This window comes from Macrotis lagotis, chromosome 5 (assembly GCF_037893015.1).
Source record: "Macrotis lagotis isolate mMagLag1 chromosome 5, bilby.v1.9.chrom.fasta, whole genome shotgun sequence".
NCBI classification, from domain to species: Eukaryota; Metazoa; Chordata; class Mammalia; order Peramelemorphia; family Peramelidae; genus Macrotis; species Macrotis lagotis.
Window position 1 is genome coordinate 239518280 of NC_133662.1, and position 24998 is coordinate 239543277.

Genomic DNA, 24998 nt, shown 5'->3' on the forward strand with positions numbered 1-24998 from the left:
CAGGGCAAAGAACTTGAAGGGCCTTCCCCTTGCCTGCCCACCCCGCAGCCCACCCCACAACCCACCCACCCACAGGCCTGGCCTCTCTTCAGAAGGATCTGCAGGTGAGGGCAAAATGGATGGGGAAGAATGAGGATTCTCCAAAAATAGGACCAGGCCACTGCCAGGAGCAATAATTCATCTGCAACCCAAGTCACCACCTCCACCCAATCCCAACTTCCAGAAAGAAGAAACCCTTTGTGCCCCACTCTCCCTGCCTTGCCCACTCAGTCCACCCTTTCAATCTCCTTCCTGGCTTTTTGGTTCTCCACGATAATCTTGATCATGGAGAGAAAGATAGGCACTGCCATTGGCAGGAAGAGGGGAATATAGATGGCAAACTTCTGGTCATCAGGAAAATAGAGTAGATGAAGAAGGGAGGGATCAAAGAAGGCCTTCTCTGAGGACGTCACCGCCTCCCTGCTGGCATGGAAAGCAGGCTCCAGGTTCCCAGCAGACATCTCCACCATTGCCTCATGGAAGGCATCAATAGCACGGTACACCTGGGCAGAAGGATAGCAATCAACTTTGGGGGCCTAGGTAGGCCTGGGGAGGGGGAGAGATGGTCTTCATACCTTGATGTATTGGGTCATTTTGTGAGTCACTTAACAACCTACCCCCCCATCTAACCCATGAATCCACAATGAGTCCCTCCACCAGGAGTCACTGGGAAGTTACCAGCACCCTCCATGGCAATGTGTGTAAACATGCAACCATCACAGGATCTGGAAGGTTCCAATTCAATGGAAAAGCTAGTCACTCCCCAATCCCTTCAGGCCCATCCATCTGTGAAGGCAAAGTCTTTCTCCATAGGACAGTTTTGCTGGCCTCTCATCTCTACCAACCTAGTCCATAACCTCCCTCTGCCAGATCACTTGGGAGACCCATGACCCCCATCACTGACTTTGAGATTTGTCATCCCCATCCATACACACATCCCTCCCCCACACAGACACATAGGCTAGGATTCCACAGAGATTCTCACTTTTCCAGATCCTCCCTCCACCATCATCAATCTTTCTAAATGACTTTGACCAAATTCTTGTGGCTCTAAAACCTATCTTCAAGCTATACTTCCTCCTTTCTCAAGGGATTTAATCCTAGTTCACCTTCACTATCTTGACCCTAAAGCCCTACACATAAACCTGGGGACTTTAATGTTGGATTTTCCCAATGGAGGGAGAGATCAGAGACACTAGAGAAAAGCGTCCAGGCCAAAGCCTTAACAGATGCTCATGATTAATGTGTGGGAGCTGGCAGCAGAGCCTGAGAGCTTGGACACCCATCTCAAATCCCTAACTACATCATTTCAGCTCTGCTCCTCAGGGGGGTGCTCACACTCTAAAATCCCACCATCACCCATAATTGTATCCACACCGTGTGGCCAGCTTCAATTCCAATTTCTGATGGTAGGTTGCCATATCTTTCCATCTCCCTCTACTTCAAGTCTCCTACATCTCCATCTTTATCTGGCTCTTCAGTTCCTTCATCAATTCCTGTCCTTGGACCTCTCTTCTCTCTCTCAGTATCTTCCCCTAGAGATGCCAGTTCAGGGGGAACCATCCTCAACCACAGAAGCCAAGTGGCTGACTGACCACGTCCTTGTCCATCTGCCTTCTGTGCCCCGCTGCTGGTATTGCTGAATGTTGGTGAAGGCCCCCAAGTGTATGCTCCTCATCTTACCCATCCCCCCCAAAGCCACTCCAAACCTTCCCTTGCCCAACCCACAGTGCCCTCCTCTGCCCTATGACAGCTAGGTGGTGCAATGCACACACAGGGCTGGATCTCAGACGCTCAACTGAGTCTAGGCAAATCACTTCACCCCTGACTGCCTCAGTTTCCACATGTATAAAATGCAGGTGCAATAGTACCTGTCTCTCCCATTTTGTCCTCAGCAGCAGCCCCTGTGAGCTCTGCCTCTCATGCCTCAAAGCCCCTCCCCAGGTGTGTATCCTCTCCTCTGACTGAGTCTCTAGGAAAGGGGTGGCTGTCCCACCTGGACCTGGGACCCTTCTCCTCCTCCATCTCCAGGCTGCCTTTCTATCATTTCCTTCCCTGGGGTTGACAAAAATGCTAGGATCGCCTCTGATCACCCATCAAATCCTCTCTCCTTCCCCTCCACTCCAAGCTGTTCTCCCCAAGAGCCTGCCCTGCACAGGTTCTGCCCAATCTCCTCCCAGTCCCCCCCTTGCTCTCCCCCTCCTCTCCCAGTGCTTCTCCTGTCTGGATTCACACTCATCATGGAGTCTCTTTGTCCTTGCCCCTCTTCTCTGGTGTGGTCCCTAGGGAAGCCCCTCAGGCTCACCCAGCCTCACCCACCATCACTAACCAATTCAGTGCTGAAGTGCCCCCTTTCATCTCTAGCCCCTCTCCGATCTCCAAGAAGCTTCCTCCTCAGCTTCATACCCCTTCTGTGACTCTGGAGGTCCAGCTTTGTTCCCTCCATCCTCTTCCGTTGCCCCTCTCCCTCACTGGCATCCTCCCCCTTCACCCTGGGTAGCTTTGAGTGCCAGGATACAGCTCCTCCACTTTGGAAAGTGCAGAACAATCTTCACTGACCTGTCGTCCCAATCCTGACTCCTAGGTACATCCCAAGAAGGTCAGAGAGAGACAGCAGGGGTCATGACAGCCAAGGGTCCCGGGAAGACCATGGGAGTAAAACCCTGAAGCCACAAGACGTCCAGCAACTATGGCAACTGCCTGGCAGGAATGAAGGGGAGCACTGGGAACTGGCTAGTGTTGTCCAGTGGTTCAAGGTTTACACGGTATCTCCTCTGAACCCCACAACACTATGAAGGGGCACTAATATTGCTTCCATTTTATAGAGGAGGAAACTGAGGCTGGGCAAGGTTCAGTCCCTCTTCCAGGGCATCATGCCCATAGTCAATGTGACAATGGACTCATGTCAGCAGGAGCCCTGCCCACCCTGACCGATGCTGAGGGGAGTGCCCTGGGGATGGAGGGGCCTCATACCCATCATGCAGCTTTGCTCTTTTTCTCTGTCAAAAGTGAGGGCTCATTTGGACAAGGTGAGCATGGCGGGAGGCAATATACACAACTGACTGTGGCATCAAGAACAAAGCGCCAGCTCTGGAGTCAGAACCCAGGTTCAAGTCCCTCCAATGATTTGCCACCAGCATATTCTCAGGTAGGTCACATCCCTTTCCTGGGCTTCCATTTTCCTCTTCTGTACAAGTGGCCCAGAAGGTCATTTTCAGAGCTAGATCTAGGATCCTCCCCTGCTCAACAACCTGCTGTGGCTCCCTATGGCCACTACAATAACCACCAATTCCTGAGCCTGGCACCCGAGGTCCCCCACATCACCCTCTAAACTACCCTTCCAGCCTTTTTCCCACAATACTCCACAAAGTACTCTTCGCACAGCTCCTCCCTCCAGGCCTAGCCCAAGCTCTTTCCTCATCTAGGTCTCTGAGGATTTCTTAGTCCACTCTCATCCAAGACAGGGAGGAACAGGACCTAGGCTGCCCCTTACTATGTGGCCTGAACAGTGAAGGGAGCACTTGCCCATTCACAGCACACACCTCGGAGGCCACGTCATCCTTGATCACAATATTGCTGATCTCGTCCAGCAGCTCAGCAAGGGAGGTCAGTGTGGTGGTGACCGTCGCCAGGTTCTCCACGGTCCGGGCCCAGAGCAACCTGTCCAGCTCCCAGGACCTCAGCCCTTCACTCGGAGGGCTTCCCAGAACAAAGTTTGCTGGCAACTCGGGGTGGGGGATCCCAAAGAGTAACCTGAAGGACAGGGAGAGAAACAGGAAAGGCAAGGGGACATGAAGGGAAAGTTCGAAGGCTGCCCAAAGATTCTGGTCATGCACAAATAACCCCAGGACCACACTCCATGTCCTCTGAGAAACACTCCACTACCCCCAGTCCTGTGGACCTTCCTCATAGCACAGGCCCCATCTGCCTGCACTGGCTCACACTTGATTTATTCCAATAGACCAACAAGGTCTATGAGAACAAGCATGGTTTCTAATATATCTATCTCCCTCTCCCAAATTGTGGGTCCAATTCACTAAACCTTCTGAAGCAAGGGGGGTGGGGCACCAGCTAGCCAGGAAGCTGTGCCCTCTGGGGACTTAGCTGGGTGACCTTGGCCAGTTTGAGAAAACATTCACTGGCTCTAAGTCTGCTAACACCACCCTTGACCTTCTTTAGAAGAGTCTGGAATCCAGCCTGAGCCCCAGCCCCAGTCCTTCCTAGAACTAATTCATATTTCTTGGGCTACCGTTCCTCCAAGGAACAAAAAGGAATCCCATCTTTATAGAACGTTCTGATAAGATCTGATGCCAAAGGGCTCCAGAAATTGACCTTCATATTGTGCTCTCACGGGTGTGGGGAGAGTGTGCTCTCAAAAAGTGATGGGAGAGGCACCAGAGCTGGAAGAGCTGATGACTGATAACACTACTAGGTCTGTATCTCAAAAAGATCACACATAAAAGGGTAAAAAACTCAAATGTACAAAAATATTTATAGCAGTTTTTTTTTTGTAATGGCAAAGAATTGAAAATTGAGGGGATGCCCATCATTTAGGGAATGGCTGAACAAGCTGTGACATATGAATGGGATGTAATACTACTGTTCTAAAAGAAATCATGAGGAGGATAGGATTTTTCTCTCAACACATTCAATTCTGATCAATAGAAACCATGTAAAGATTATGCTTCTGTGGGGGGGGGAGGTGGGGGAAAAATTATAAAATTCAAAAAAATACCAAAAAATGATAGGAACTACTATTGTATATGACTGGAAAACAAATAAAATATTTATATTAAAAGGAAAAAGAAATCATGAGGGAAAAGCCTAGAAAAACCTGCATGAACTGATGCCGAGTGAAGTGAGCAGAACCAGAAAAACATTAAACACACCAAAAACAACTTGGGTGATAATCAACTATGATAGATTTGTTCACTTCTATAGTATAATAATCAAAGACTTGTAAAGGAAAATACCATACACACTCAGAGAAGGAACTGAGGACTTTAAACGCTGACCAAAATTTACCATCTGCAATTTTTAAAAGTTGTCATATATTTTTTCCCTAAAGTGTTTTTTCTCCATTTTAATTTGCTTCTTCTCTCACAACATATGAATCTATGTTTAGCACGATTATACATATAGAGTCTATGTTGGACTGCTTTCTGTCATGGGGATGAGGAGGGAAGGGAGGGAAAAATATGTAACTCAAAACCTTACAGAAAAATGATTTCTGAAAGCTACTGTTTTATATAGTTGGACAAATAAATTTTAAAAAATTAAATAAAAAAAAGAGCTGCTGCCTGTCTAAGCAGCTCTGTTCCCCACTCCTCTCTGCCCCCAGGACTCTGGGCCCATGGTGCCCTCACCGCATCTGGGACAGGAACACCTCCATCACTGGGGCCATATCCACATTGACCTTCACAGGATACTTTGTGGTGTTGTAGGCACTGGGATCGACGTTGTACACCTGGAAGAGGAAGCCAACGTCAAGCCACACTTGCAAAGGTCTAAGCTGAGGCACCAGGGATGATGACATGACCCCAGAGAAGAGGCGAGGAAAGGCCCCAGGCTCCTTTGGCCAGAGTGGCCTGTGGGCAGCAGCTGCAAGTGTACAACTGATGGAGCCCCTTCATAGGTTCCAAGTCCACCTTGTTACAAGGTCCTGAGCTGATGAAGATTTAACAACAAAAAGGCATCAACCAAACTTTAATAAAAGAAGAGATCAAAGAAAGTTCAGGACAAAGGCTCAGGCGCCAACAGTAGGAAGGTCCTTACCATGATGCCACCCCAACGGGGACTATGGAAAGCATTGGTGGCCACGCGGGCCCCATCCTTGTCTTGGATGTACAGTGGGGAGTGGGCACGCTCAGGCACATACAGGAGGAAGTTGATCACTGGGTGGAGAGAGGCAGCTCGGGATCCTGGGGGGAGAGAGATCCCCAGAAAGATGTCTCTGAGTCCGGTTTGGGCCACACACTAGCCCCCACGGAACTACTTTTCTCCCCACTATTCAAACACTCTCCCACAAACTCTTCCAGGATAAACTTGAAACTTCCCTGGTCCTGTCTAGGTTGAGCTTGTAACCCTCAGGGCCAGGAGGGGCCTTCCTTAAAAGGAAGAGTCAACAATCACAACAAGCTCTGAAACCACTATTTCACCATTTGAGATTCATTTCTTTCCCACTACTCTTTTCTTGATATACCCTGTAAGTCCCAGATACCCCCACAAAAGATTCATCAGTTACTTTCTGGGTGAGGCGACACAGTGTGAGAATTCTGCCCATGACACATGTCCCAAATTCCTCTCCACTTCATTATCCACTGTGACCACTCACCAACCCTCTGCTAAGGGGTGAAAGGTGTGATAGGTGTCTCTAAGGTAGCACTTGCACAGAGGAGATCCAGACCCCCAGACTCTCAAATTCACTCCCCCCAAGGCCTCCCTGTCCAGCCCTAGCCTGAAGTCCCCCTTCTCTTCTAAGTGGCTCTAGCTCCCATCATCAAGTCTCATCTCCAATCTTCCTAAGGTCCATGCTGGTACCACCCCATGACTCTGAACCTTCTGAATCAGACATCCTTGCAGAAAAGCTCCAGAGCAGAAGACATCCTTCCCCGCCCCCCACAAGCCCACCTGTCCCCACCACGATGTCCCTCAGGTCCACGTTCAGTCCTCCTCCACCCCAACCACTCACCAGACCATGTGGTTTCTTCTTCCAGCCCCTCTCCCATACTCATGTCATCCTTTCTGTTCAGCTCTCTCATCTGATCCTCCTTGGCCTCCTCCCTCCAATCATCCTCCACACAGCTCCTAAAGCACCCTCGGACCCAGTCACACCCCACTCAAACAACTCCAGTGGCTCCCTATTGCCTCTAGGGTAAAATACAAACTGCCCTATTCAGCGTTGAAAGCCTCTGACAACCCAGCTCACACCTACCTTTCTAGGCTTCTATAGTACCCCCCCCTTTTTTTTAGGTTTTTGCAGGGGTTAAGTGGCTTGCCCAAGGCCACACAGCTAGGTTTAGCTAAGGTGCCCTTTCTCACACACACAATTCTAATTTCCCATCACCACACTTTTGCACAGATAGTGTCCCATGCTCTAAAAACCCCTAATGTTCCCTAAAACACCTCCTCTTTCAGGGGGTCCTGCCTGATTTTCCACCTCCATCTTCCTAGCTGCTACTGCTTTCCAAACAAGATTCCTTTATGTTCATTTTGTACTAACTTAATAGTGGACATGCTGTCTCTCTCAAGAGAATAGTTCTCTGAGGACAGGGAGCATTTCATTTTCATTTCTGTTTTGGAACAGAGACACCTAAGAGTCCAATGTGACTGATGAGAGTGACAGCCTGGAGGGGGAGTAACTAACCCCTAACTCCCTTTCCCCATAACCAAGCATGCACACACACAAACATATATACGTATAGTATATGCATAACAATATATACAGAGGTTACAAGCCCCTCCTTTCCAGTCAACCCCCCCACACACATATACAGGGCACTCCCTCCTTCCCTACCCCCAACCCCCTCCCCAAAAGGCACACTTACCCAATCTGGCCTCCACAGGATTGATGACATGAGGGAGGCTATGAGCAGCCAGGGTATAGCTGGAAGTGGCCGCATCAAAGCGAGGAGTCACACCGAGCATGGCATAATACAGGATCTGGGGGGAAGCAGAGAAGAGTCCCTGGTCAGCCAGGCCCTCAGACATCTCCCCTGAAGAAAGCCACCTGGCTGGGCATGTTGGGGGCCCCTCACCTGAGAGTCCATGGTGAAGTTACCAACTGCACTGAGCAGAGACAGGAAGGGTTGCACATAATTCTCTACTGCCCCCTCGATGTCCCAGTGGACTTCATGGGACTTGGGATCAGGGTTCAGCAAACTGAAGGTAATCTCATAGCCTATACAGGAGGAAGAATCTGGGAAGTCACAAGACCCCTGTACTGGGGAAGGAACCAAGGGAGCCAAGGAACCAAGCGAGGGAGGGATTCCGAATGCTCCCAAAGGAGCAAAAGCCTTGTCTCCATCGGTACCAAGACATCTCAACTCCAATCAGGGATGGATTTGGCCCCACACTGTCTGTTCTAAGAGTCTGTAATGCCTACTCCACCATGGCACAAGGCCAGGAACCTCAGGGCAGCCTGGGAAAGAGGGAGAGGTCACCCACCCAGGCTAGACTTGAGGGGCCGCCTCTTGTCCAAGCTCAATTTGTCATCCGGGAGATTGTCGCCCAGGGCAGTAGCGATGAGCTCGTCGGTCAGTGCCATGGCCTGGGCCACCTGTAGCACCCTGTGGCCAATCGCTGTCAAGGCCTGGCGACCCTGGACACCCCGCACAAACGCAGTCCTCTTGGGTCCGATGTAGCTCATCTTGTCCTACAGGGAAGATACATGGTAGATGGTGTGGAAATATCTCAGGAAAAAGGACATCTACCCCACCTGCATGAGATGATTGTACATGGAAATGACCCCTATGAGAGACTTCTGTGGGATGCAAAAGACTTCCAAGAGGAAACAGCAAAGCTTCCATGGCCTTTTACCTTGGGGAGCAGTGAGGATTTGTCAGGGATCACAAATATGTTGAGTGAGCCCACTGAATCCTCCTTTGGCGTAGGTAATGCGGCTTCAGCCTCTAAGGAAGAGAGCAGCCAATTGGGCAAGAGGCCTAAAGCGCATGCCCCCTCCCCTCCAGAAAGCCCTGAAACACTCCCAGACCAAGGGGCTTCCTCTAAGTCTGAGCCCAGTGACTCCTCCCTGGCTTTCTCCACGGAAATCACAGAAATGTAAAGTGAGATACCACCCCCCCATACCTTGAATAGTGTCCATTTTCAAAGCTTTTTCCTCTTGGGATCCTGCCATACGATAGGCTTGCTGGAAACGGCTTTTGAGTTTCATTTTGCCTGAGGGGAAAAGAAGCATGGACTCATGACAGATACCCAAGCTCCCAACACATCCAAAAGGTTAAAAAGGCCCAGAAACTTTGGTCATCAACTTGACCATTTTCTCCCTACTCACCTGTTTCCAAATCTGCCTGCACTTCCCCAGCTACCCATCATGGTTCACACTGTATCCAAGAGAAAAGGGTCCATGGAGGTCAGAGGTAGCTTCCAGTGACATGTCCCAATGTGGCATGGCCTGGACACAACTGCCATCCTAGGGCAGGGCCTCATCCACTCAAGATGAATGAATGAAATTCAGAATCCCAGGTAAATTGGGGTCTAATCTATCACCCTTCTCTCACATACTCCTCCCAATGTGGCCTCTTGGTAAGTGTTCAAGGATAAATTCATTCCTTCATTATCTAAGCCTAACAACATAAGAAAAGGGGAATCTGCTGTGAAATTCAATTCATCTAAACAGCATTTATTAAATTATCTAGAATATGCAGAAAAACAGGAGGAGCTGGGGGGACCAAGTCTGGATAAAATTCAAAGTCTTCATGGAACTCAGTGTCTGGCTTTCAAGTCTATGATTTGAGCATGTTTTACAGTTGAACATGTTTATCTGAATTTCTCAAATGACAGACTTAAAATCAGAGGGATTGCTTCTGGCACTGACATGCTGGGTGACCTCAGAAGGATTGTTTTGTCTCTCTGCACCTGTTCCTCATTTCAACAATGGCTTAGGGGAACTATGCCTGGCTCTTGAGCAGGACATTCCCTCCTGCTGGGGGCTTTTCCTGTTTCATTCAACACCAGAAGAGGGTATGGAGGAGTCAACAAAATAGATCATCCAAAAAGCCTCCGGAGTTTACTGGAGGTTCTCTCTTTCCTCACTCTCCATCATAACCTTTAGTCCTCATCTCCTCCAGTTCAAGGCTCAAGGATGTCAGCCTGCCAGCTGCCCAACAGTCATATACTAAGTGAGCTACTTGAAACATCCAGGTGCTATTTTTTATATCCAGGAAATAAAATTCCAGACTATGAGGATGGTGATTTCAGTGCCGACATGATGCCAACCCCTGTCTATAAAAATCAAGAAGGAAAAATGGTGTGAAGTGCTTTACATACCTTAATATGCCAGACCAACATTAGCTACCACCATCACCAGAACAAGTGATGGAAAGACTAGAGGGTATAATCACGTCCTGTTTTCAAAATGCTCAGCTGAGATCCTTGAACTCAGCTCTCCTGTTCCCACTCCCACCCGCAGCATCTCTGAATTGTAGGTGAACCAGGAGTGAATCCTGGTTGCTCCTGGAAACTCTACCTTTGGAGATGGGGAGCAGTCTCAGCAGGGGGCTCTGTTCCTGTGGCCTCCCAAGAGTTTTCAGCTATGTCTCCAATTCAATTTGACACTCATCGATCAAAGGGCTTCTAGAGACAAGGTGTCACTCTGGATATTGGCCATAAAAACAGTCCCTGGCCTCAAAGAAGCCACAAACAAATATATCTGACAAGCACCTTCTATGTGGCAGAGCTAACAAGTACGTATAGAAGGATTTCATACAAGAGAACATTTAGGGAGGAGGTAGCAGCAGGTGGAGGCTAGGAAGGGGGTGCCCAGAACAATCACTTGCTAAATCTAGAGAAGACAGAGCTGAGCTGAGCCTTAAAGGTGAAGAGGTTGGGCTGAGGAGACAGGACAGAGCAAGCTTGGCAAGCAGCCAGATGAACACCATCTATAGAGCCCAGCTGATCATAGGTCTGATTGAAATGTGAGAAGAGAGAAGTCTTATGAAATCAGACCTCGTCTCACTTGATCCTAGAAGACTGCTGAGGGGTGACACAGTCACAGTTTTAGAGAGGTCCACTGGCAGCACTGATGACTACCTTACTTAATAAGGCAAAGAGAAAGAAGAGGACAGAGAGCAGGATGAGGAGTCAGGAAGACAGGAACTGGAATCCCACCCCCAGTACTTACAACTGTGTGACCTGGACAAGTCACTTCATCACTGAGCCTCAGTTTCCTTAAATGTAAAATAGGAATAACAATACTTGTAGTACCCACCTCAGAGATTTGTTTGGGGGAATCAGATGAGATCATGTAAATTCTCATTTTGTACACATGTAAATTCAGAAGACATGTCAGTGGTCATCACAACTGCTAAGGAGTAAATTCCCTCTCCCCCATGGATGCTAAGAAAAATCTATCTCCAGGCTTTTGATGACCTACTTTCAAAACTATCCACTTAACATCAAAACAAATACACAAAAGGGGAGAACATAAATTAATTTCTTGTGCTTTTAGAAATACCGATTAACTTTACCATGGTAACAATGAAACCACTCTCAATCAACTGTAAAGGACACCCAGACTCCAGAGCACTGTGCCTTGACCAATTCCTTTCCCAAACCCCACAAACCTGTCAGGGTAGGCCCGCGCCCATCTCTAAGAACTAGAGGAAGGCAGAGACGCAGGGAGAGAGGGTAGAGGCGACTCACATTTCAACGGGACATCTCGCTCGTTGACAACGGTGAAGGGAAGTTTTTGCTGATCCACGATGGGGAGAGAACCCTGGACGAAGACCACGGAGACCGGAACTCGGAGCCGGAGCTAAAAGGAGAGAAGATAAAGGCTCTCAGCAGGGGCGGGGTCCCGGCACTGCCCTGGCACTCCCCAAGCGTTTTGGCCCTTGTGCCCCCTCCAAGGCCTTACCAGCAAGGACTCCAGATGGCTGATCTGCGAATAGGGCAAGGAGGCCCTGTAGGTCTCGGTAGTCTTCCACCACAGGGGCAGCCCCAGCAGGACGGCCATGGTGGCGAAGCAGAGGGCGGCGTGTTTGCCCCGGATCTTCTCTGGAGGAAAGAGGGGAACGAGGAGGGAGAGTCAGCTGGCCGGGAGGGGGTGCCCGCTCACCTCACCACCTCCACACCCGGTGGGTGCCCACCCGGGCCGGGCCGCAAAGAGGGGCAAGAGCGCGCCGGGGCCGTCCGGCGCCAGCTGCCCTGGCGCCCCTTCCCCCTTCCGTGGGCACCTTGGGCCTGCATTCCAGCCCCCGGGGGCCTCCAGGGCTGCCCCCTTACTGTCCCGACACCCGCATTTCCACATAACTGCCCCCAGGCACGCGTGTGCGTGTGTTCCGAGGGGATCCTCAGGGCCCCCCAACACTCAGGACCCGCAGACCTGCGCGCGTGCCCGGGGCCCCTGGAGCGCCCCTAAGGCGCGCGCACGCCGCGCACGCGCACGTCCACCCCAGGGCGCGCGCACCCAGGCAGCTGGCAGCCCTCCCCTCCCCCAGCTCAGTTTCGGCCCCGCCCAGCCGGACCCCCCCCCCCCACTCCGGACTGCGTCTCTCCACCTGGGTCCAAGGTCAGCGCCGCCAGCGCCTGGTTCCGTTCCCGGTCTCCTCGGTCCACCCGGGGGCGTTCCACGCGAGCTCGCTCCGGCGGCCTGGGCTCCGGCAGCCTGGGCTCCGCCATCCTCCCTTCCGCCATCCTCGCTTGCCGCAGAGCTCAGGTCGAGTCAGGGCGGGGCTACGCCGGCATCCTCCAATCAGAGCTCAGCGTGCCGCTCCCCGGGACAGGGCGGAGCCAAGGTTCGGTCTTAGCCAATCCCAGACCGGTATCCCCTAGCAACTCGCCCGGGCCCGCCCCCTGAGCGTAGGACGCCGCTCACTACGGACCGCGGCGAGGGACACAAGAGCTCGGGACTGCCTGAGCCCGGGGCATGCGACGTCGGGATGAAAGCACCTGCTCCGGCGGCCGCGGTCCAGAGGCCCATGGGAGGGGGAGGGAGGCTAGGGGCGGGGCCCAGGCCTTCTGACGTCACCCGCAGCTCGGATGCCCCGCCCCCAACCAGAGCAAGCCGGGTGCATGGATCCCTGGAGACGCAAGAGGGGGCTCCCGGGCTAAGCCCCCCACCCAAAAGGGGGCTCCCGGCTTAAGCCCCCCGACCCAGGCTCATGGATCCCTGGAGACCCAAGAGGGGGCTCCCGGGCTAAGCCCCCCCACCCAAAAGGGGGCTCCCGGGCTAAGCCCCCCCAACCAAAAGGGGGCTCCCGGGCTAAGCCCCCCGACCCAGGCGCATGGATCCCTGGAAACCCAAGAGGGGGCTCCCGGGCTAAGCCCCCCACCCAAAAGGGGGCTCCCGGGCTAAGCCCCCCGACCCAGGCGCATGGATCCCTGGAGACCCAAGAGGGGGCTCCCGGGCTAAGCCCCCCACCCAAAAGAGGGCTCCCGGGCTAAGCCCCCCAGGCCGCTCCATGCCTCAGTTGACCTCTTTTGTCATTGCCCCCCCAGGAGCATAGAGTAGGCTGCTGGGAAGCTCGGAGCCCTCCTGCCCAGCCCCCTCATCCTACTGGGGAGAGGCAGACCTGGAGCAGAGAAATGACTCGGCTAAGGTCACACAGCAACGGGGGAGGTGACAGGAGCAGGGCACTGGGGGGGGCACCTCCCCAACCCTAATGGGGGGTGCTCAATGCAATCACATCCTCTTCCCACCTCCCCTGCCGGCCCCACCAATGCTCCCTAATTTCTTGCCTGTCCTAAAGGACCCAACAATCCCTCTAGAGGGCTAAGAAATACCAATCCTGCCTCAGGCAAGTCACTTAATCCCTCTTTGCCTCAGTTGCCTCATCTGTAAAATGAGGACAATATCCAACAGGATTGTTGTGTAGAACAAATGTGGAATTTGTTTAGAAACTTGTAAATCTCAAATTCACTTCTTAATTTTGCTACCTAGATGGTGGGTGTCCAACTCTGAGGTACCCCCTAATGTGAGAAAAAGAAAATGATCACTGTTGGAAGACCGAGGAGGGAAGATTGATGTAGTTGTGACCCTTCGGCAGAGCAATTTGGAACTCTGCCCAAGATGCCTGTGCACACTCTTTGGCACAGTAACACCTCTGCTGGGTCGATACCCCAAGAGATTAAAAAGAGGGAGAAGGATCAAAATATACCAAATGTTCCTAGTAGTTTTTTTGTGATGGCCAAGAATTGAAATTGAGGGGATGCCCATCCACTGGGGAATAATGGAACAAATTGTGGCCCATAATTGTGATGGAATACTACCATACTATAACAAATGGTGAGTGGGATGCTTTCAGAAAAACCTGGAAAGACTTAACATGAAGTGATGCAAATTTAAGTAAGCAGAACAGGAGATCCGAGCACCAGCAATATCGTACAATGGTTGACTATGAATGACTCAGCTTTTCTCAGCAATGCGATGATCCCAGACAATTCCAAAGGATTCCTGATGAAAAATATCCTCTTCCAGAGAAAGATCTGCTGCTGGACTCTGACTACAGAAATAAGCATATTTTTCACTTTCTTTTTATGTGTGTGTGTGTTCTTTTGGTCTGCATGTGCTTTCACATCTGACTAATATAGAAATGTGTTTCGCATCATTGCACAGGTTTAAACTATATCAAATTGCTTAACATCTCAGGGAGAGGGGATTAAGATTGGAGGCAAGATCTGTGTTCAAAGCTTGCCTCAGCCATTTTACTAGGTGTGTGACCCTAGGCAAACAAATGTCTTGGCTTCTCTGTCTCAGTTTCCTCATCTGTAAAAATAAGGGAATTAAACTCAATTGCCTCTCTCCTTCCTTATCAAACTACTCAGATCTCAGAATTTTAGAACTGGAAGGGACCTCAGTAAACATCAAATCCAATCCATACATAAAAAATAATTTTCACAGCATTCCCAATCAATCAACTATTGAATGCCTACTAAATTCAAGTCAGTTGCTAGGCCCTGGGATTTCAAATAATGAAGGGAAACAGTCTCTGCACTAAAGAACTTTTATACTCTCAGGGAAACAATATGTTCACACATTAGAGAGATGCATGTAGAAAGATTAAATACAGGAAAGGTATAAACTAAATGCATGGGATGAGGGGACATGGCTAACAAACAACTGGAGGAACCAAGAGAGGGCTCTTTTTTTTTTCCAGGAATGCAAGAACTGCTTTATTTTAATAATTATAGAAGACATAAATTGTAGCTTTGCTTATAACCATTCCATACATTTGGAATAGTGACATTTATCTTAGAGTGAATTAAATTTTCTTCACTCCTAACCTTTTTTCATGATATAAACTACATTCTGTTTGTCAAAACAATGATGCTTTGCAACAGTCTACAGAGTATCCTGGAAAAAAATGTAACACATTTTCATCTGGGTAATAGGCAGCTTTAGACGGCCATCTCCATTTTAATAGCTGGGTGAGGATTATAGTCTTCAATCAGGAAGTCCTTAGTCTTGAAATCATCAATGGTTTCAACTTTTCAAAGAATTCTGAGCTTAGGAAAAGGTCTTGGTTCTCGCTGAAGCTGAATTTTCAATGTTTCAATATGATTCAAGTATATATGAGCATCTCCCAGAGTGTGTATAAAATCACCTGGCTTCAGGCCTGTGACATGAGCAATCATGTAAGTGAGCAAGGAATAACTGGCAATGTTGAATGGCACCCCAAGGCCCATATGTCCAGACCGCTGGTAGAGCTGACAAGAAAGCTCACCATTCAAGACATAGAACTGGCAGAGAGCATGGCATGGAGGCAACGCCATCAGAGGAAGATCTTTAGGATTCCAAGCACACATAATGATCCTTCGGTCATCGGTTGGTTTTGATTGTGTCAATGACTTTTTAAAGTTGATCCACTCCTTGTCCAGAATAATCTGTATTCGTCTCTTTGTATTCTGCCCCAAAATGTCTCCACTGGAAGCCATACACTGGTTCCAAATCTTCCTCCCTGGTAGTGAACCCCTGCTTGTCCAAAAAGTCTCGAGATTCATTGGCATCCCAGATTTTCACTCCTTTGGCAGATAGCTCCTTAGCATTTGTGGACCCCTTAATACACCACAACAGTTCCTCCAATACACCCTTCCAGAACACACGCTTGGTTGTCAGCAAAGGGAACTCATCTCGGAGGCCGTAGTGCGCCTGCAGGCCGAACACGGACAGGGTGCCCACGCCGGTGCGGTCCTCCTTCCTGCAGCCGTCCCACAGGATCAGCTCCAGCTGCGCCAGGTACTGCTTCTCCCCGTGCGGCCGGGGCTCGGCCCTGGGCTGCGGGGAGCCCGCCGCCGGCATGGCAGCTCAGGGGAGCGGGTGGCAGACGCGGGAGTGCCCGGTTGGCACCTTTTTTCCCAAGGGAGGCCTCTTGAAGGGAACGAGGGACTTCCAGAGGCAAAGGTGAGGAGAGAGGTTATTGCAAGGTTGGAAGGCAGTGTCTGAAAAAATATGGAGATTCCAGGTGGGCTGTGGTATACAGAAAGCCAACATAGCTAAAATTATAGATTGTGTGGAGGGAAATAATATGTAGCAACCTGAAAAAATAGACCACTACTTAATTGTAAAAGGTATTAAATGTCGAACTGAAATGTTTATTTTATTGGATAAAGCACTATACTTGAATTAAGAAAGACTTGGGTTTGAATGATGCTTAAGACTCTGGCTAAATCATTTAAACTGTCAGCCTCAGTTTCCTCACATTATGGGAAGAACAATAGCTACCTGGACAGGTTGCTATTAAGAGCAAATGAGGGGCAGCTAGGTGGCGCAGTGGATAAAGCACCGGCCTTGGAGTCAGGAGTACCTGGGTTCAAATCCAGTCTCAGACACTTAATAATTACCTAGCTGTGTGGCCTTGGGCATGCCACTTAAACCCATTTGCCTTGCAAAAAAAAAAAACAACTTAAAAGACCAAATGAGATATGTGGAAAGTGGTTCTCACATTCTGGAAAGCATTATGAAACTATGCTCAAAGGGCTATAGAATTTTTCCATACCCTTTGATGCAGTAATACCACTACTAGATCTATATCCAGAAGAGATCATTAAAAAAGGGGGTTCCACAAAAATATCTATAGCAGCTCTTTTTGTGATGTAAAGAACACGAACTTGAGGGGATGCCCAGTATTTGGGGAATAGCTGAACAACTTGTGGTAAATTAATATAATGGAATCCTAGTGTTCTCTAAGAAATGATGAGCAGGCAGATTTCAGAAAAACCTGGAAAGACTTACATAAACTAATGCTGAGTGAGGTAAGCAGAACCAGAACATTGTACACAGTAACAACAACATCCATGTGATCAACTCAGCTCTTCTCAGTAATACACTGATCAAGACAATTTCAAAAGATTTGTGATGGAAAATGCTATCTACATCCAGAGAGAGAACTCTGGAGTCTGAATGAAGATAGCAGCATTCTGTTTTCACTTTTTTTGTTATTTTGTTGTTTGTTTTTTCTTTCTGTGGTTTTCCCCTTTTTTCTGATTCTTCTTTCACATGACTAATATGGAAATATGTTTAACATGATTGTACAAGTATGACCTCTATCAAAGTGCTTGGTGTCCAGGATGGGGGGGGGGAGAAAAATTTGGAAATCAAAATCTTACAAAAATGAATGCTGAAAACCATATTTACATGTAATTGGAAAAAACAAAATACTATTAAGTGAAAAAGGAAAGTGGTTTTCAAGTTTAAAATACTATAAAAAGATGTTATTATTATCATCATCATCACTGAAACAATTGAGAACTTTTTGACATTTTTTTTTTTGCAACGCAATGGGGTTAAGTGGCTTGCCCAAGGCCACACAGCTGGGTCATTATTAAGTGTCTGAGATCGGATTTGAACTCAGGTCCTCCTGACTCCAGGGCTGGTGCTCTATCCACTGCATCACCTAGCCACCCCAACTGAGAACTTTTTGAACAGAAGATTTGCTGGTTCCATAGCTATGGGGTGAATAGATTGGAGTAAGGAGAGACTGAAAGCAGGAAAACCAGTTATGAAGACATTGAAATAATCCAGGTGAGAGATCAGAATGATTTAGTGCTATGGGTACAAATATGTTGTGGAGGTAAATGTTTGCCAATGTATACCAATCATTTCTTTAATAACAGCTTTTATTTTTTATTTTATTAATTTTAATTGATATTTTATTTTTCCAATTACATTTGAAAGTTTTTCAACAATCATTCACATGCATATGCATATTTTTAATTTATCATTTCCTTCCACCCTCCCTTCCCGCCCCCCTCCCTTCAGTGACAAGCAGTATAGTGAATACTGTACATAGACATTTGTGTTTAACATATTTACAGATTAGTCATTTTCTGTAAAAGGAATTAGGATTAAGAGATAGGAAAGAAATTCTTGAGAAATTTTTAAAAAGTGAATGTAATGTTCATTCAGATTCTGTAGGGTTTTTTGTTTTGTTTTGCTTTGTTTTTCTTCTTCTGGATGAGGATAGCATTTTCCCTAGCCACTCTCCCAGGGTTGCCCTAGCTTTATGAACTGCTGAGAGGAGCTGCATCCATCAAGCTGATCAACTCACAATGTTGTTAAAGTGTACAATGTGGCGGCTAGGTGGCGCAGTGGATAGAGCACCAGCCCTGGAGTCAGGAGTACCTGAGTTCAAATCCGGTCTCAGACACTTAATAATGACCCAGCTGTGTGGCCTTGGGCAAGCCACTTAACCCCATTGCCTTGCAAAAACCTAAAAAAAAAAAAACCCAACAAAGTGTATAATGTTCTCTTGCTTGTGCTTTGTTCACTCAGCATCAGTTCCTATAATTCACTCCAATTACAGACCAATAGTATTCCATAGCATTCATATATCATAACTTGTTCAGTCATTCCCCAATTGATGAGCATCCCCTCAACTTCTAATTCTTTGCCACTACAAAAAGAATTCCTATGAACATTTTGGAACATGTAGGACTTTTCCTATTTTTTATGATTTCTTCCAGATACAGGCCTAGGCTTGGTATTGCTGGGTCAAAGGGCATGATCAGTTTTTAATAATAATATATTTTAAACAATAAGAAAATCAAGTAGAGTGAAATAGAAAAGGAAATCACATGTAAAATAGTTGCAAAATGCATAAAAATATCTGGGAGCTGTTCTACCAGATCTATCAAGATACTCTCAAGATTTTACGTAATAACATTTACAAAACATTCTTTAAAGAAGTAAAGAATGATTTAGATTGAGGTTTATTTACTGCTCATGCTTAGAATATACCAACAGAATTAAAATGCTGATGCTACCCAAATTAATTTATAGATTTAGTACTAATATCAATCAAATATTCCAGGGAACAGAAACATTTATTAAGCATCTGCTATGTACTAATCACTGTTAAGTGTTTTGCATGTATTATCTCATTTGATTCTCACAACAATCATGGGTGGGGATGGGGGGGAAGTAGTTGCTATGACAATCCTCATTTGATAGTTGAAAAAAATAAGGAAGACAGAGGTAAAGTGACTTGCCCAGAGGTAAGGTGACTTGTCTTTAAGGTTGGATTTGATCTTAAGTCTTCCTGATCTCTCCACTGCTCCACTTTATAGAGTTAGCCAAAGTATTAATTCATTTGGAGGAAGAAAAGGTCTAGAACCTTAAAAATTTTTGTACTTTATTTATTTTTTAATTCCCAATCTAACTACAAAAATTTCCATTTTCAAAGTAGAACAGAAAAATGTGAAACTGTGAATCTAATACACATAGCTTGCCTTTTATTTAAAATATTTCTGTCTGCTTTTAAAATTAAATTAACTTTTTTGATTATAGAACCTGCCTTCTCTCCCTCCCTCTCCTCCCCCAACTGAAAAAGGAAAATAAAATCCTTACAACAAACAGGTTGCTGTTGTTCAGTCATGCCTGACTCTTTATCACCCCATTTGGAGTTTTCTTGGCAAAGATTCTTGAATTTCTAGCCATTTATTTCTCCAGCTCATTTTACAGAGGAGGAAACTGAGACAAACAAGCTTAAGTGACTTGGCCAAGGTCGCACAAAGAGTAAGTGTCAGAAGCCTAAGTTAAATTCAAGTCTTCCTGATTTCAGGCCCAGAACTTTATCCACCACACCATTTCTGGCCCAGAAATATGTAGAGTCAAACAAAACAAATTCCTACAGCAGCTGCAACCAGGTGAAAAGTCAGTTCATATAAAACTTGCCAGGTTTCTCTATAACCATTTCATCACCTCTTACTAAGAAATAATATTATACCACTTTTTTCTTATAATATTTTTATCCATTCCCCAATCGTTAGACATTCTTTCTGTTCTTAGTTCTTTGCAAAAAGAAATTCTTCAGGCAGCTAGGTGGCACAGTGGATAAAGCACCAGCCCTGGAGTCAGGAGGACCTGGGTTCAAATCCAGTCTCAGACACTTAATATTTACCTAGCTGTGTGGCCTTGGGCAAGCCACTTAACCCCATCTGCCTTGCCAAAAAAAAAAAACCCTTAAAAAAAAAAGAAATTCTACAAATATATTTCACATATGGGTCTTTTCCCTCCTCCTTTGACCTCTTTGGAATATAGGCTTAACAGTGGTGCCATTGGGCAAGGGGTAAGCTGGGCCAAATGTGGCTGGGGTTAAACTGTATATACACACTTTGGAGTGGCTTTTGAAATATAGATCCAAATTACTTTGCAGAATGGCTAAGACCAATTCAGTGCCCCAATGTGCCAGCTAGGTGGCGCAGTGAATAGAGTACCAGCCTTGGAATCAGGAACACCTGAATCTAAATTTGACCTCAGACAATTACTAGTTGTGTGACCCTGGATAAGTCATTTATTGCCTCACATTCAGGGCCATCTCTAATCTCCCTGATTCATATCTCCCTGGATCCAGATGGCTTTGCATGGCATACCCTCACTTAAATCCTATTCACTTGCTTGTCATTGCATGACCTCCTTGTTGTCATGGACTTCTTAGAGAACAAAGGGCAAGAACATCAGCATCAGCATTATTATCATCATCATCATCAATGTGCATACCTTCTTATAATCCTCAAAAGAAATTGTACGGGGAAAAGTAGGAATGAAGGAAGAATAATATTTTCTGGCATCAAATTGCATTATAAAGCAAAACTATTCTGTATTCTATGTCAGATTGCTTGCCATATTGAAGAGGGGGAGGAAGAAAAATTTGGAACTCAAAGTCTTAGTAAAATGTTGAATGTTGAAACTATCTTTTCAAGTAATTGGAAAAAATAAAATACTAGTTATGCAAAAAAAACTATTTGGTATTGATTAAAAAGGAAGAAGAAATACAGATCAGGGACGAGAAAGAAACAGAAGCAACTAAGCAATAATACAGTGACCCAGTGAGTAGTAAACTTGAGCACATAAATTATTTGGGAAACAGTTGGCAAAAAAACAAGTTTAGACCCACATCTTACACCATATAACACATAAATGGATGAATGATCTGAACATGGTTGACAAGCATCTACTAAGATTTTATTATATGGCAGACATGATGCTAAGTGCTGGAGATGCAAGAAAAAAAGCAAAAAATAATTTCCTCCTCCAAAGAGCTCAATTTCTAATGGCAGAGACAACATGTAAACAACTATGTATACATAAATACAATGTTAAAAAAAAAAGGGAAATTAGTACCAGATGGAAGAAACTAAGCTTTGAGAAGGACTAAAAAAGGTCTCTAGGGGTGGCTAGGTGGCACAGTGGATAGAGTACTGGCCTTGGAGTCAGGAGTACCTGAGTTCAAATCTGACCTCAGACACTTAATAATTACCTTGCCATGTGGCCTTGGGCAAGCCACTTAACCCCATTGCCTAAAAAAAAGGTCTCTAGCCAAAGGGAGAATTTGACCCAAATCCTAAGAGAAACCAGGAGGTAGAGAAAAGGAGGAAAATATTCCAGTATGCAAACTGCCATGAAAAGGCACACCATTAAAAAGAATTATAAGAGAAAGAATGAAAAGAAGAAGGTTTCATAGCTAATACCAGGAACAAGGGACAGGGAATAGAACAGAGTTCATAAAGTAGAGGCAGAGTTCATAAAAAATAAAATAAATGGCTTTAGCATATGATTTCAAAAAACTTGGCACAAACAAAACCAATTTAGCTCAGATAAGAAAAACTCAAGACAGGTCATTAAATAATTCCAGTAACAAAGGATAAGAAAATATTTCGTAAAGAATTATATAGTACTAACAAAGGCAAAATTGCTCTAGATAACTAATAAGAGAAAGGCAAATTTAAACAGTTCTTAGGTCTCCCTTCAATCCTTAAAAATGACCGAAAATAACTATTAAAGGGGTCACAGAAAGACAGGCATACTAATACGTTGTTGATGGGCTATGAATTGCTTTGTTGTTTTTCAGTATTTTCATTAGTGTCAGACTCTTCCTGACCCCATTTGGAACTTTCTTGGCAAAGATACTGGACTGCTTTGCCATTCTCTTTTCCTGCTCATTTTGTGGATGAAGAATCTGAAACAAACAGGTCCCAAATTGCCCAAGATCAAGCCAAATTTGAACTCTGGAAGTTGAGTCTTCCTGATTCCCAAACCCAGAGTTCTATCCACTCCACCACCTAGCTGCCCTCTTAAATTGTTTTAGCCATTCCAAAAAGAAATTTGGAATTGTGTTTAAAAAGTGACTAAAATTCCTACACCTTTGATCCAGAAAGTCGTAAACTCAGAATATATACTCCTTATTCCAAGGATGGAAAAGAAAGGTCTCAATATACCAGATGACTTATTTAATCATTTTATGGTAAAAAAAAAAAAAATTGGAAACAAAGTAGATGATCATCAAGTGGGGAGCAGTTAAATATACTATAGTTGTGAACGTAATGGAATAGGATGATGGAATATTATTTTGCTATATGATGAATAGGAAGGGGCAGCTAGGTGGCGCAGTGGATAAAGCACCGGCCCTGGAGTCAGGAGGACCTGGGTTCAAATCCGACCTCAGACATTTCATAATTACCCAGTTGTGTGGCCTTGGGCAAGCCACTTAACCCCATTTGCCTTGCAAAAACCTAAAAAAAAATTAAAAAAAAGATGACTAGGAAGAATTCCGGGAAGCATGGGAAAACCCTCAAACTGATGAACAGCTGTGTAAGCAGGACAAAAAAATAATGTTACACAACGACAATGGAAATGTAAAGAAAAAACCCAAACTTGGGGCAGCTAGGTGGCACAGTGGATAGAGCACCAGCCTAGAATCAGGAGGACCTGAGTTCAAATGCAGACTCAGAAACTTAATAATTGCTTAGCTATGTGACCTTGGGCAAGTCACTTAACCCCATTGCCTTAAATAAATAAATTTTTAAAACAAAAACAAAACAAGAAAAACCTCAAACTAAATCATAATGACCAAGTTAGTCCCAGAGAAGAGTTAGAAAAAATGCATAGCAATAGTGGAAAGGATGGGAAAAGGGATGGAGAGGATGATGTATACTGTCAGACATGGGCAATATGTTGGATAGATTTGCTGAACTACTTTTCCTGATAGTAACAGCTAACATTTATTTATATAGAGCTTACTATGTGGCAGGCAAGGTGATAATGATCTCTTCTGATATTCACACTAGGCCCAGTCCTACTTCCCTCAGCTTTTTTTTCCTTTTCCAGGTTTTTAAAATCTTTGTTGCAAAAGAATGGCTCATAGGGTAAGGGAAGGGAAGAAAAGTATTAAGTAAATTAATGATGTGAAACCAAAAGATATTAATGAAAATAAGATTTTAAATATATTCCATAATTCTGCCAAAAATCAAAGTCAAGCTCACTGGTTGACAGATTCTATCTTCCATTTGGAAAAATCAAGACATCTTCTTCAGTCATATGGTGCCTCTCCCATTTCCCAGGACATTTCAAAGACATTCAACAATTCTATCAGCCGTGTCTCTCAGTGCATCTAGGCTGGTGCATCAAGGACAGATAGGTACTCTCACTATTTCCTATCTTATCTTGGGTCCTGTTTTGGTTCTCTCCTATTCAGTCCAAAGATTATTGCACTTGGCAGAGAAACAAGCAAAATAAAGCGGAGTTTTGTCTTCAGTTAGCATTTTTCTACCTACCCTGAACTACTCTAGTTTTGATCCTCATCTTTTCCCTAGTAGAAAAGCAGACCAAAACACCCTACCTTTTGTTGGCAGTTCCTTTCTTCACTAGCCTTAGTTCATTCTAAGTTTTAAAGATGCTGATACTATTTATTTTATTGTTAATTTGGCAAATATTGTCATTTCCATATACAAAGAACAGAAGGATTATATATGAAATCGTGATTCTCTATTTAAAAAAAAAAAGACATATATCTTAACATTTGTACCCAAACTGTACATTTTGGATATGTATTTAAGTCTTTTCTGCCCTCTTTTGACACTTTCTACAGAGCAATGCCACATTTTTGTATTCACTTTATTTTATTTTATTTTTTTAGGATTTTGCAAGGCAAACAGGGTCAAGTGGCTTGCCCAAGGCCACACAGCTAGGTAATTATTAAGTGTCTGAGACTGGACTTGAACCCAGGTACTCCTGACTCCAGGGCCGGTGCTTTATCCACTGTGCCACCTAGCCGCCCCCTGTATTCACTTTATTAATTAATCTTGTTTCTACCATACATTAAAAAAAAAATCAAGTTAGTTGGTGAGCACTCTATTCATCCACATCAGATTCTTTTTTTTTTTTTTTGCAAATTGAAACATACTTTTTAAAACTATTTTTCTTGCATTTTATTTTTGGTCTGTTTTATTTTTTTAGGTTTTTGCAAGGCAAATGTGATTAAGTGGCTTGCCCAAGGCCACATGGCTGGGTAATTATTAAGTGTCTGAGACCAGATTTGAACCCAGGTACTCCTGACTCCAGGGCCAACGCTCTATCCACTGTGCCACCTAGCCGCCCCTTGGTCTGTTTTCTTTTGTAACATTGCTAAATGGAAATATTTTGCATGATGGCATATGCTTAATCTATGTCTAATTACTTGCTATTTCAAGGAGAGGGTAAGAGAGGGAAAGAATTTATAACAACATTTTAAAAAATTGTTGGTTTTATATGTAATTGGAAATTATATATATTTGAGAGAATGTGATCTTCCAATGAATAGCCTGAATTTTTTTTTTTGTTTTTATTAGGCAATGGAATTAAGTGGCTTGCCCAAGGTCACTATGTGTCTTTTGCAGCAAAAAAAAAAAAAAAAAAGTATTGTATTTGGAGAAAACCTAGGTCCAAATCTGATTCTGCCACTTCTGTACAGTTTCTATGTAAGTTGGGAGGAGCTAGTTGACACAAGGGACAGATCACTGGGTCT

General features: G+C 45.5%; 1 protein-coding gene and 1 pseudogene across 1 annotated transcript; both read right to left on the reverse strand.

Moving 5' to 3' along the window:
* Window positions 1-60: 60 nt before the first annotated feature.
* On the reverse strand, window positions 61-12448 carry PIGS (phosphatidylinositol glycan anchor biosynthesis class S). Its single transcript, XM_074189046.1, has 12 exons — window positions 12279-12448; window positions 11636-11775; window positions 11422-11533; window positions 8848-8937; window positions 8578-8669; window positions 8206-8413; window positions 7797-7939; window positions 7587-7701; window positions 5815-5960; window positions 5406-5506; window positions 3582-3792; window positions 61-542 (listed from the first exon to the last, which is right to left on the reverse strand). Exons 1-12 carry the CDS (start codon window positions 12412-12414, stop codon window positions 267-269), a joined length of 1770 nt encoding a protein of 589 aa, XP_074045147.1. The 5' UTR covers window positions 12415-12448; the 3' UTR covers window positions 61-266.
* Window positions 12449-14980: 2532 nt separating this feature from the next.
* On the reverse strand, window positions 14981-16018 carry LOC141490147 (thymidylate synthase pseudogene; annotated as a pseudogene).
* Between the last annotated feature and the right edge of the window lie 8980 nt (window positions 16019-24998).